The sequence below is a fragment of the Hemitrygon akajei genome, unplaced genomic scaffold, assembly GCF_048418815.1.
Source record: "Hemitrygon akajei unplaced genomic scaffold, sHemAka1.3 Scf000092, whole genome shotgun sequence".
Taxonomy (NCBI): domain Eukaryota; kingdom Metazoa; phylum Chordata; class Chondrichthyes; order Myliobatiformes; family Dasyatidae; genus Hemitrygon; species Hemitrygon akajei.
In genome coordinates, this window is record NW_027331978.1 from 2,531,029 (window position 1) to 2,544,024 (window position 12,996).

Sequence of the window (12,996 nt, forward strand, 5' to 3'; positions counted from 1 at the left end):
GTGGGAGCTGTCTGCTCAGCCTGCTTTGTCTTTACGTTGACACATCACTCCCGGTCCAGGGTACAAGATTGTTTCCTAAAAGGGAATTGCCTGCGTTATAGGAAGTAGATACCCTAGAGAATCCTGGCCCAGTGCACAATCCATGGAGAGCAGAAATGGGCATTGTGTGACTGTGGGTGGATGGGTGCAGGTGGATCCGGCCATGTCACGTTTTCAGTGGATAGGCCCAAGATGTTTGGACGTGTTTGTCTCCGTTAACAAACAAAACCGAGTTTTTCAATTAATGTTTGACCCTCCGGTTATTTTTTTTTTACCTCTGCTGATTCTATGTCTGGGTTTAATTCAACATCGGCAATTCACAACATGATTGTGAAAACTGACCAGAGAGATGAGAGAGAGTTAACATCTCTGGGGAAACACAGTCACACGTGGAAGGAGTACAGTTACCGTCTGCTCCTGCTCCTCTAACAGATTGTGATGCACATTAAAATAGCGAGTTACTCCAGAAGACAAGACATTCTGCAGATGCTGAAAGTTTTTAAGCAACACAAATATTGGCTGAACTCAGCAGGTCAGGCAGCATCCATGGAGAAGAATCAACATATGATGTTTTGGATCAGGACCACGGGGAACAGAAAGTAATGTAACAATTTCTAGAATTTCTGCCCCCTCATTTCCAGTCCGATGAAGGGCCTTGGCCTGAAACACTGATTGTTTATTCTTCTCCATAGACGCTGCCTGACATGCTGAGTACCTCCAGCATTTTGTGAGAAATCCCAGAGATTTGCTGAGGAAGGGGTTGACCAGGCAGGCAGACAGTAACCTAGAGCAAAGCGGTGGTGATGGGCAGTACCAGGAGAGTGATGGTGATGGGTTACTATATTCCCAGGAATTAGCAAAGTCTTTTGCAAACAGAGAGGTATATCCATTGGGACAAGAAAGAGCAGCCTTCAACAGACGGTTGAGCTTTACCGGCTAAGGTAACAATTCACTGAATCACCCACCCCACCCCACAGTCTACAGAGGAGTTACACTCTTCCCATTGGTGAAAAGCGATGTCAGTCACTGGTTACACTCAATAGCAGAGATGGGCCAGCTGAGAGGGCATTACCCCCGCTGAGGACATCTCACACTCCCGCCACGTCAAAGCGGAACAAATCCCAAAGTAAATGCCCCACTTTTTGAACTATTTCAATATCCCTCCGAGGGAAGCTGGGGGTGTTTAAGAAGCTTCTCCTGCGGTCGGTGTCTGATGTATCGCTGAGAGGCAGGAGGAGACCACTCGGCCCACTGGGTTGATGCCATCTCCCTGGGGAGGGAGGGAACCCAGCAGGAGGAGGAGGGAGGGTGAATTAATTGAGAGGATAAATATGGTGTGAGGGGTTGAATAGGATAGGGTCTGCGAAGTTGTTTGCCCCGGTGGGGGATCCAGGAGCAGGATTGGGGAAGGAGCCCATTGACAGCGGGAAAAAGAAATGAGGGGCTCGTCTATGGTAACATTTGAGCCCACAGTGGTGGTGAGCAGAGATATTCACCTCTTCGGTGGGCAAACAGTGGGAGACTGTATGCTCATATTGTTAGTGACATAGAATCGTATAATTTGTGTTCCGTGTGTTAACTGAATGTACTTGCCTGTGATGCTGCCACAAGTCAGTGTTTCTCTGTCCCTGTACCTTCCCGTACTTGTGAACTTGGCAATAAATTCAACGGGACCTGAGAAATTTCAGTGAGATTTGATTAGTGATGATCAGTTTGGCACCTCGGTAGGTAAAATGTAAAGAAGCTAGAACATAGAAATCTAAATCACATTACAGGCCATTCATCTCACAATATTGTGTCAATCGAGTAACCTACTCTAGAGGTTGACTACAATTTCCTTGCAGCATAGACCTTTATTTTTATAAGCTCCATGTACCAATCTAAGAGTCTCTTAAAAGACCGCAATGGATCCACCTCTACCACCATTGCTGCCAGTGCATTCCACACACCTCTCTGTGAGAAAAATGTAACCCTGTCATCCCCCTTGTACCTAGTTCCAAGCACCTGAATACTATGCTCCCTCTTCTTAGTCAGTTCAATCCTGAGAAAAAGCCTCTGGCTATCGACACAAGCAAAGCCTCTCATCTTATACACCTCTGTCAGGTCACATCTCATCATCCATTGCATCAAGGAGAAAAGGCCAAGTTTACTCAACTTATTCTCATCAGGCATGCTCCCCAATCCAGCCAACATCCTCGTAAATCTCCTGTGCACCCTCTCTCTATAGCATCCATATCGATTCCTGTAGTGAGGTGACCAGAACTGAACACAGTACTCCCAAGCAGAGTCTGATCAAGGTCTTAGAACAGATCCCAACGGAACAATATTAGTCACAGTCATCCATGCCGAATACTAACCATCTACAATCGACCTTTGCTTTCTGTGGGCATGCCAGTTCTGGATTCACAAAGAAATGTCTCTTTGGATCCCATACCTCATTATTTTTTGAATGAGCTTTCCATGGAGAACCTTAGCAAACCTCTTACTGAAATCCATATACAGTACTTCCACTGCTCTACCCTCATCAATGTGTTTTGTTACATCCTCAAAGAATTCAATCAGGTTCATAAGGCATGACCTGCCCTCGGCAAAGCCATGCTGACTATCCCTAATCAGACCATGTCTCTCCAAATGCTCATAAACCCTGCCTCTCAGGATCTTCTCCAAAACATGCCCACAACTGAAGTAAGACTCACTGGTCTGTAATTTCCTGAGTTATCTCTACTCCATTTCTAGAACAAAAGAGCAACATTTGCAACCTTCCAATCCTCTGGTACTTCTCCTCACCTAATTGATGATGCAACGATCATCGTCAGAGGCTTAGCAATCTCCTCCCTCGATTCCTACAGTAGCATGGGGTATATCCTGTTCAGTCCCGGCAACTTATCTAACTGAATACCTCTCAAAAGATCCAGCACAAGCTCTTTCTTATAGTTCATACACTCATGTGTTTCAGTCTGCTGTAAGTCATCCCCACAATTGCCAAGATCCTTTTCACTGGTGAATACTGAAGCAATACTCAGTATCTCAGAATATTTCAATGATCGGCAGGTTGAGGAACAATTGTTGAGAATCTAGCAGTGAGATTTAACCAAGCTAATTTGCCATTGCTGGCGAACCCCCGTGGATTTGCTGTACTTGCATGATGCACCCTCAACTCCAATAATGACTGTTACAAAAGTCGGTGATATGTATTCCATCTTTTATTAGCAATCAGTAAACATACAATCTTGAAGTGATAAAACTGATCTGTACCCAAACATAAATTCATCGTATTTGAGTGGATAATAACAAAATATCTGACATCGGTCAGTCCCCAGCTGTGTACTGCATGGAACAAAGCAAACTATGTAACTGATCCCCTTTGCATTTACCACAACCCCACTGATGCGACTTATTACCACAAAAAAGCATCATAAATACACAACGCAGAATACAATGCTGATAGAGAACAGATACATGGCTCCTGCACACAGGCTCAGCTCTGATACAGGGTCCTCCACCTGAAATATTAACATACTCTCTGTCTTGTTGAATAATTCCATCATTCTGTTTTAATTATATTGACAATTTTTCCGAACTGACTGTTTTGGATGTATGGCATGTCGACATTGTGTTTAACAAGGTGTCATATAACTAACTATCTGATAATAGCCAGGTGATGTGCTCAAATAAATCTTAACCAAGTTTTGGTGCTAATAATAGTTTTAAAGTCCTGCCCGAAAAACTACAGTGGTTCAGGACAAGATGTCACGATGCTATGTGTGAGATTGCATTGTTCAGGTTGTCAGAGTGTTTCTGTATAGACACAAATCATATATTGCCATTGGTGTCAATGCCAGGCGATGTTAACATGAAAGGAGACGGTGAGAATCAGGTCTGACTGAGAAATCGGTATTATCCAGTGACCAGAGGAATAGAAGTCTCATCATCAGCAGAAATGGTTCAGCCCACACCGCTGTAACACTTGTCCATTACTCACCAGAGCGCCACTAGTGATAGGAGGACCAAAGCAGTGGGCGCTGTCTACTCAACCTGGCTTGCATTCCGTAGACTCATCACTCCCGGTCCAGGACACAAAATTGGTTCCTAAAAGGGAATTGCCTGCAATACAGAGAGTAGATACACTGGAGAATCCTGGTCCAGTGCACAATCCATGGAGAGCGGAAATGGACATTGTGTGACTGTGGGTGGATGGGTGCAGGTGGATCCGGCCATGTCACGTGTTCAGTGGATAGGCCCAAGATGTTTGGAAGTGTTCACCTCAGTTGAAAAACAAAACAGTGTTCTGCTTTAAACCCCAATTAATGTTTGACCCTCCTGTTATTTTTCTTTGTTACAGAGCAGCAAAAACTGAAAACTCCTGTCCACAAAATGGGTCAAGGTTCGAGCAGTGGAGGAGCTCCAGTGACGTCAACATCGAGTAAGGACATGGGTATGTTGGCGAAGTAATTTAATTTATAAATACTCTGCGGATTCTCCGTCTGGGTTTAATTCAATAATGGCAATTCACAAAATGTGAAAACTGAGCAGAGAGATGAGAGAGAGAGTTAACATTTCAGGGGGAAACACAGACACACGTGGAAGGAGTACAGTTACCGTCTGCTCCTGCTCCTCTGACAGATTGTGATGCACATTAAAATAGCGAGTTACTCCAGAAGACAAGACATTCTGCAGATGCTGAAAGTTTTGGGTGAAACAAAGACACACAAAATATTGGCAGTACTCAGCAGGTCAGGCAATCATCCATGGAGAGGAATAAACAGTTAACGTTTCAGATCGGGACCACAAGGAATAGAAAGTAATGCAGCAATATCTAGAATTTCTGTCCCGTCATCACCAGTCCGATGAAGGGCCTTGGCTCGAAACATTGATTGTTTATTCTCCTTCATGGATACTGCCTGACATGCTGAGTACCTCCAGCATTTTGTGAGATATCCCAGAGATTTGCTGAGGAAGGGGTTGACCAGGCAGGCAGACAGTAACCCAGAGCAATGTGGTGGTGATGGGCAATACCAGGGGAGTGATGCTGATGGGTTACTATATTCTCAGGAATTAGCAGAGTCCTTTCAAAACAGATGTGGCCAAAGCAGAGTTCATAAGGTTGAAACATGATCTCTGTTTCCATCAACGGTTGTAATTTGTGTTGGGCGGTTAAGTTGTTGAGCCACGAGCATCTGACCAGGTAAATACTGGCACTGTGACAGAGAACACAGTGAGGCACAGGGAAACATCTTTGCTAGTGGGACTGCTTTCAAAGGACTTTTTGAGGAAAGAGGCAAAGAGCTGGCGAGTTTGGGGAAAGTGGTCACACCGCTCTGGGGCCTTCAACTGCAGATCTCCACCGGAGTCTGAGTGGAGGAGGGGGCGATCTGGAGAATGGAAATAAAAATTTATATTTCTTCACACCAAAAAAGTCAAAACTTTCCCTTGTCAGCCACTGCCACCTCCTGAACAGCCTCATCCTTAACTATTTTCTAAACTCCCCCAATTCCTGCAGATTATCTTTTCTTAGAGTTGGGCGTCCACTGAAGTTCCAGTCACAGAATAGTAATAATAACATCAATTTAGTTAGAAAAGCAGGTAACATCCCAACTGGTCTGTTCAACCACAGTGCTGCAGATGAACCCCGCTGTGTTCACATCTGCACTCCCTAGTGCAAACACTGCTACAGTGTTAGAGAGGGTGAGACTGGGGGACATATTCCTCAGCTCAGTCCACAGAAGCTGAAATTCCTGTCTGCCGGTGTTGTGTGATAGACACTGTGGAAGGGTGAGATGGGAATTAGGACAGGGAAACTGAGGGTTGTGGGATCGCGGCAAGGAAGGTGGAAAGGTCTGAAAATATCTATAAATAATATTGCAATTAGTTAAACTGTGACCGTCTGGATGGGAAGCTCACTACATCCATAAGCCCATCATGTCTGTGAAAATGGAGCCCAGGGCGGTGCATGGGCTGAAAGATTGCAAGGCTTCATCATCGCAGACTGGGTTGGATAACACAGCTGAACATTTAACAGAGGAGGGAGCGAAGGAAAGACAAATATCACAAAACATATTGATATTGCATCAGCCCATGTTTTATCTGATTATTCAAAGCTCTTAACATAAATATAGGGAATCTCGGCCAGAACCCTCGTTCAGTCTCTCTCACTTACAGGAACAAATCCCAAAGATGATAATTTAAATTTGGTGCCGGAGATAGACCAATCAGGAAGTTTACAAACTACTCACGTCTCTGTCACTTCTGTTAATGCTGATCCAGTCCACATCCGGTCAATGAAACCCCTCGGTTTCCCTCCACCATGGGTTTGGTAAATCGCTGCAAGCTTGTTCGTCACTATTCCTCATGTTGTTTGCCGAGGGAACAGACACAACAGTGAAATTCCCACAAGCATTTCTGAATATGAAACAGATACACTCCCTGATTATTGAAGAACATTATTTCTACCACTGTCACATTCTCTAAAGTGAATATGTCCACAATCACTATTTTCCTACACTCCCTAACACAGCCAAACACATTGAATGGAGACCCCAGACACACCTGACAGGGTCCTGACACACTGTGAGACCCCACACACTCCTGACAGGGTCCTGACACACTGTGAGACCCCACACACCCCTGACAGGGTCCTGACACACTGTGAGACCCCACACACTCCTGACAGGGTCCTGACACACCGAGAGACCCCACACACTCCTGACAGGGTCCTGACACACTGTGAGATCCCACACACCCCTGACAGGATCGCGACACACTGTGAGACCCAACACACCCCTGACAGGGTCCTGACACACTGTGAGACCCCACACATCCCTGACAGGGTCCTGACACACTGCGAGACCCCACACACCCCTGACAGGGTCCTGACACACTGTGAGACCCCACACACTCCTGACAGGGTCCTGACACACCGAGAGACCCCACACACTCCTGACAGGGTCCTGACACACTGTGAGATCCCACACACCCCTGACAGGATCGCGACACACTGTGGACCCACACACACCTGACAGGGTCATGACACACTGTGAGACCCCACACACCCCTGACAGGGTCCTGACACACTGTGAGACACCGGACACTCCTGGCAGGATCCTGACAAACTGTGAGACAACACACACACCTGACAGACTCCTGAAACACTGAGACCCCACACACACCTGGCACGGTCCTGACAGGATGTGAGACCCCACACTCCTAACCGGATACTGACACATGCTGAGACCCCTCACACTCCGAAACAGGTGCCTGACACACTACGGGACCCCACACATTCTTGACAGGGTCCTGACACAACGTGAGACCCCACAAACCCGTGACAGAGTCCTAACACACTGTTAGACCCAACACAGCTTTGGCAGGGTCCTGACTCAATGTGAGACTAAACAACCCAGGCAGGGTCTTGACTCACTGTGAGACCCCACACACCCCTGGCAGGGTCCTGACACACTGAGAGACCCCACACACCCCTGACAGGGTCCTGACACACTGTGAGACTCCACACACTCCTGACAGGGTCCTGACACACTGTGAGACCACACACACCCCTGACAGGGTCCTGACACACTGTGAGAACCCACACACCCCTGACAGGATCCCGACACACTGTGAGAACCCACACACCCCTGGCAGAAACCCCGTCTTTAGTCTCCAGTTTGCTGTCCAATAGGTGTTCGATAATGTCTTTAATTTTCCCCATTTTCCTTCACAGAACTGAGAGTGATCACCGAGCTCCTGGCAATCTGTGACGATTTCCAGCTGCTGCAGTTGACGGACTTCTACCGGGACAGGCTGGAGCAGGCGATGGAAGGAGGGGTGCACGGAGTGAGCCTGGCGTTAACGGCCGAGAATCAGTTCAGCGGAGAGGAACATCGGGTGAGTGGGAGGGAGAATGAGTTTGAATTTTCACACATCACAGGACTGATGGGTGTTGTAACTCTAATTCATCAGGATATCAAAGCATAAAAACAAATCACCATAAAGTATATATAATTCTTAAATATGTGAATCTCAACCAATGATGAAAGTGTTGTAAATACTCATGCTGGCGGCTCAATTTTCAGAGGGAGGGGAGTAGGCAACAGTTCTATGATGTTGCAATAAACGAGTTTAAATACAGCAGGACTCTTTATTTCGGTAATGCTGTACAGTGTGACAGCAGGATGACAGTGAGAACTGGGGCATTATCAATGGATGCCACAGGAGGTTTAATGTGTTCTGTTCTGGGTGAAGATAATTGTGTTACAATCTGTAATTGCAAGGCTTATTCAGAAAGTAAGGAGGCATGGGATCCAAGGGGACATTGCTTTGTGGATCCAGAACTGGCTTGCCTACCGAAGGCAAAGTGTGGTTGTAGACAGGTCATATTCTGCATGGAGGCCGGTGACCAGTGGAGTGCCTCAGAGATCTCTTCTGGGACCGTTCTCTTCGTGATTTTTATAATGACCTGGATGAGGAAGTGGAAGGATGGGTTAGTAAGTTTGTGGATGACACAAAGGTTGGAGGTGTTATGGATAATGTGGACCGCTGTCAGAGGTTACAGCAGGACATTGATAGAATGCAGAAAACTGGCAGATGGAGTTCAACCCAGATAACTGTGAAGTGGTTCATTTTGGGAGGTCAAATATGATGGCCGAATATAGTATTAATGATAAGACTCTTGGCAGTGTGGAGGATCAGAGGGATCTTGGGGACCGAGACCAGAGGACACTCAAAGCAGCTGCGTGGGTTGACTCTGTAGTTAACAAGGCGTACGGTGTATTGGCCTTTCATCAATCGAATAATTGAATTTAGGAGCCGAGAGGTAATGTTGCAGCTTTATAGGACCCTGGTCAGAGCGTACTTGGAGTACTGTTCTCATTTCTGGTCGTCTCACTACAGGAAGGATGTGGAAGCCATAGAAAGGGTGCAGAGGAGATTTACAAGGATGTTGCCTGAATTGGGGAGCATGCCTTATGAGAATAGTTTGAGTGAACTCGGCCTTTTCTCCTTGGAGCAACGGAGGATGAGAGGCGACCTGATAGAGGTGTATAAGATGATGAGAGGCATTGATCGTGTGGATAGTCAGGAGCTATTTCGCAGGGCTGAAGTCGTTGCCACAAGAGGACCCAGGTTTAAGGTGCTGGAAGGTAGGTTCAGAGGATATGCCAGGAGTGTTTTTCACTCAGAGAGTGGCGAGTGCGTGAATGTGTTGCCGGCAAGGAAGGTGGAGGCGGGTACGATAGGGTCTTTTAAGAGACTTTTGGATAGGTACATGGAACTTAGAAAAATTGAGGGCTATAGGTAAGCCTAGTAATTTCTAAGGTAGGGACATGTTCGGCACAACTTAGTGGACCGAAGGCCCTGTATTGTGCTGTAGATTTTCTATCTTTCAATGCAAAGAGTGTGGATTGGGGAATACTGCCGTGTTGTAAAGTGTAATCACTGAATAAACCTCCACTGGAAAAGGCAAAGGAAAGGCATCAGGTGTCAGCCGGTAATCCGCTGTCATGTTGGACACTGGCGGACTGAGGAGATGAATCACATCATCTTTTCTGCAACTTCTCTGAGACTGCTCACTCTGTTATAAAACCCTCCTGACCAGGTTCACACTGAATGTCCCTCCGTGTACACGAATGTAAAGTCCATGTTCAGACAGGATCAGCACCCGTCCGGGTGACTGCTCAGTGTGATCCCGTTACAGAGCACATCATTTACTTCTCATTCTCTGTGTGAATCTGTCAGTCCCCAATATGTTCTCCGTTACTCTTCACAGAAAATCTCTGATCTCGCTGATAAGGGAGAGCGGGCGGACAGTTCTAAACTCCTCCTGAGCCTGGTGATGGAGAAAGGCTCCCGCGCCCCGAGGGTGATGTGGGAAACCTTTGTGAAAATGCGGATTGGTGTCCCAACGTTGGACAAAGTACTGAAGGAAATCCAGATGTATGGTGAGATAATATCAGAGATTAATTTAAATTTGAATCACAACACAGCACACTTCAAAATATTACAAAAATGATTTCCTCAATTTGTTTAAATTCAAACAAGTTGTGAACCTTCCCATCCACTAATTCGTGCTCAACTTTTACTAAAGTTTCCCAGTGAGCTGAAAGGTAAGTGAACGTTCATTGAACATTGAAGAGTATAACACAGGAATAAGCCATTAGGTATATAATATTGTGCCGAAACGGATATGAAATAAATCAAACATGCCCAAACTCTAACCTCTCCTTCCTACACCATGTCCACATGCCCCCATCTTCCTTACATCCATGTGCGTATCAAAATGTCTCTTAAAAGCTTCTACCACCTTACCAGGCAGTACCTTCCAGGCAGCCACGATTCTGTCATTTATAAAAACAGCTATCCCTCACATCCCCTTTCACTCTATACCCCCTCACTTTCAATATATTCCCTCCGGTAATAGATACTTAAACTGTGGGAAATCGATTCTCTCTGTCCACACTATCTATGCCTCTCAGAATCCTGTCAGCCTGTCAGAGCTCCCCTCGGCCTCCGATGATCCTGAGAAACAATCTAATTTTATCCAGCCTCTCATGATAGCACATGCCCTCTAAACCAAGCAGCATCCTGGTAAATATCTTCTGCTCCCTCTCTAAAGCCTCAACATCCCTGTGGTAGTGGGGCAATTGGAACGGTACGCAATGGCCCAGATGAGGCAGAATCAGTGTTCATAAAGTTGAAACTTGACTTCTGTTTCCACCAACGGTTGTATTTTGACTCAGGTAATGTTAGGTATCTCACAACATTCAAACTGTCTCAGTTTATCGCTGCCTGTCAGTTTCTGAGGCACCATTTGCCCGTTGAAGGCAAGTTTCTGAAGTAGGTAAACGCAGGTGTAATTACTGAGAACTGAATGCCTCCAAAGCTGATCCAAGTTGGAACTGCACGCAATACTCCGAATTAGACCTCGTGAACGACCCATACGACTCCAACATGACACGCCAATTTCTCTGCTCAACAGAGACGAGAAAATCTGCAGATTCCGGTAATCTAAGCAATGCACACAAAATGCTGGAGGATCTCAGCAGGTCAGTCAGCAGCTATGGGAATCAATGTTTCTGGAAGCGTCCCGGCCTAAAACGTCGGCTGTATAAACATCTCCTTAATTGCTGACTGCCTGCAGAATTTCTCCAGCATTGTGTGTGCCTATCCTCAACAGTTAGATTTATAACATCCTTTGCATCAAAGCTTTCTTTACAACCCTATCTCCACGTGACACTACTTTCAATTAATTAAATTCCTTTGGGTTGTATCTACTTTCTCAGCGCACTCTGCACTGTCCTGTCTTTCACTGTGTAATTCCTTCCCTGACTTGTCCTTTCAAACAGTAACACATTAGTGCGTCTATTTCGGATTGTGTTCCGTCACCTGCTGCACAGAATCCCCGTCTTTAGGCTCCAGAGAGAAATTTACTGACCTATAGGTGTTCGGTATTGTCTTTAGTTTTCTCCATTTTCTGTCACAGGTCCAGGCTCAGTGATCACCGAGCTCCTGGCAAGCTGGGACGATTTCCAGCTGCTGCAGTTGACGGACTTCTACCGGGACAGGCTGGAGCAGGCGATGGAAGGAGGGGTGCACGAAGTGAGCCTGGCGTTAACGGCCGAGAATCAGTTCAGCGGAGAGGAACATCGGGTGAGTGGGAGGGAGAATAGGTTTGAATTTTCACACATCACAGGACTGATGGGTGTCGGAACTCTCACTCATCGGATAGTAAAGCATAAAAATATTTCACAAATAAATGTATATAATTCTTAAAACTGTGAATCAGAAGCAATGATTGAAAGAGGTGTAAATACCCCCAGTGGCAGCCGAATGTTCAGAGCAAGAGGAGCGGGTAACAATTAAATGAGGTTGCAATAAATGAGTTTAAATAGGTATAGAAACATACAAAAACCATTGCCAGCAGCCCATTCCACGCACTCACCACCCTCTTGTGCCAGCCTTTTCAGCCATGGGAAAAAGCCTCTGACTATCCACACGATCGATGCCTCTCATCATCTTATACACCTCTATCAGGTCACCTCTCATCCTCTGTCGCTTTGAGGAGTAAAGGCCCAGTTCACTCAACCTATTCTCATAAGACGTGCTCACCAATCCATGCATCATCCTTGTAAATCTCCTCTCCACCCTTTCTATGGCTTCCACATCCTTCCTGTAGTGAGGCGACTAGAAATGAGCACAGTGCTCCGAGTGGGGTCTGACCAGGGTCCGATATAGCTGCAACATTACCTCTCGGCTCTTAAATTCAATTCCATGATTGATGAAGGCCAATACACCGTACGTCTTCTTATACACAGAGTCAACCTGCCCAGCTGCTTTGAGTGTCCTATGGACTCGGACCACAAGATCCCTCTGATCCTCCACACTTATCATTATATTATATTTATATTTAAACACCATCTGCCACTTCTCAGCCCAGTTTTGAATCCTATCAGTGTCCCGCTGTACCTCTGACAGCCCTCTACACTATCCACAACACCTCCAACCTTGGTGTCATCAAATACGGTAGGAAATTTTATTTTGGGAAGACCGTGCAGCGTGACGGCAGGATGGCCGTGAGAACCAGGGCATCATCTGTGTATGCCACAGGAGCATTAGTGTGTTCTGTTCTGGGTGGAAATGACTGTGTTTCCATCTGGAATTGCAAACAGTGTGAATCGGTCAATACTGCCATGTTGTAATATGTAATCTCTGAATAAAGCTCCATTGGAAAAGGCAAAGGAAAGGCATCAGGTGTCAGCCGGTAATCCGCTGTCATGTTGGACACTGGCGGAATGAGGAGATGAATCACATCATCTTTTCTGCAAACTTCTCTGAGACTGCTCACACTGATACAATAACCTTCCTGATTTCTTTCATCTGTGATGGTTATTTTCTGATTTCTGTTTTGCTCCGTCAAATCCAGTGAGGAATTATTTATGGATTTGGAGCCACGTCAATGAAGCGGTC

The 12,996-nt window shown here is 46.0% G+C and overlaps 1 protein-coding gene across 1 annotated transcript in view; it reads left to right on the forward strand.

Moving 5' to 3' along the window:
• LOC140722887 (NACHT, LRR and PYD domains-containing protein 3-like) overlaps nucleotides 1–12,996 on the forward strand; it is a 255,368-nt gene that overhangs the window by 128,996 nt on the left and 113,376 nt on the right. The window contains exons 3-6 of the mRNA XM_073037519.1: nucleotides 4,382–4,474; nucleotides 7,757–7,920; nucleotides 9,800–9,971; nucleotides 11,513–11,679. Coding sequence (XP_072893620.1) covers nucleotides 4,382–4,474; nucleotides 7,757–7,920; nucleotides 9,800–9,971; nucleotides 11,513–11,679 — 596 coding nt within the window. The remainder of the gene's footprint in view (nucleotides 1–4,381; nucleotides 4,475–7,756; nucleotides 7,921–9,799; nucleotides 9,972–11,512; nucleotides 11,680–12,996) is intronic.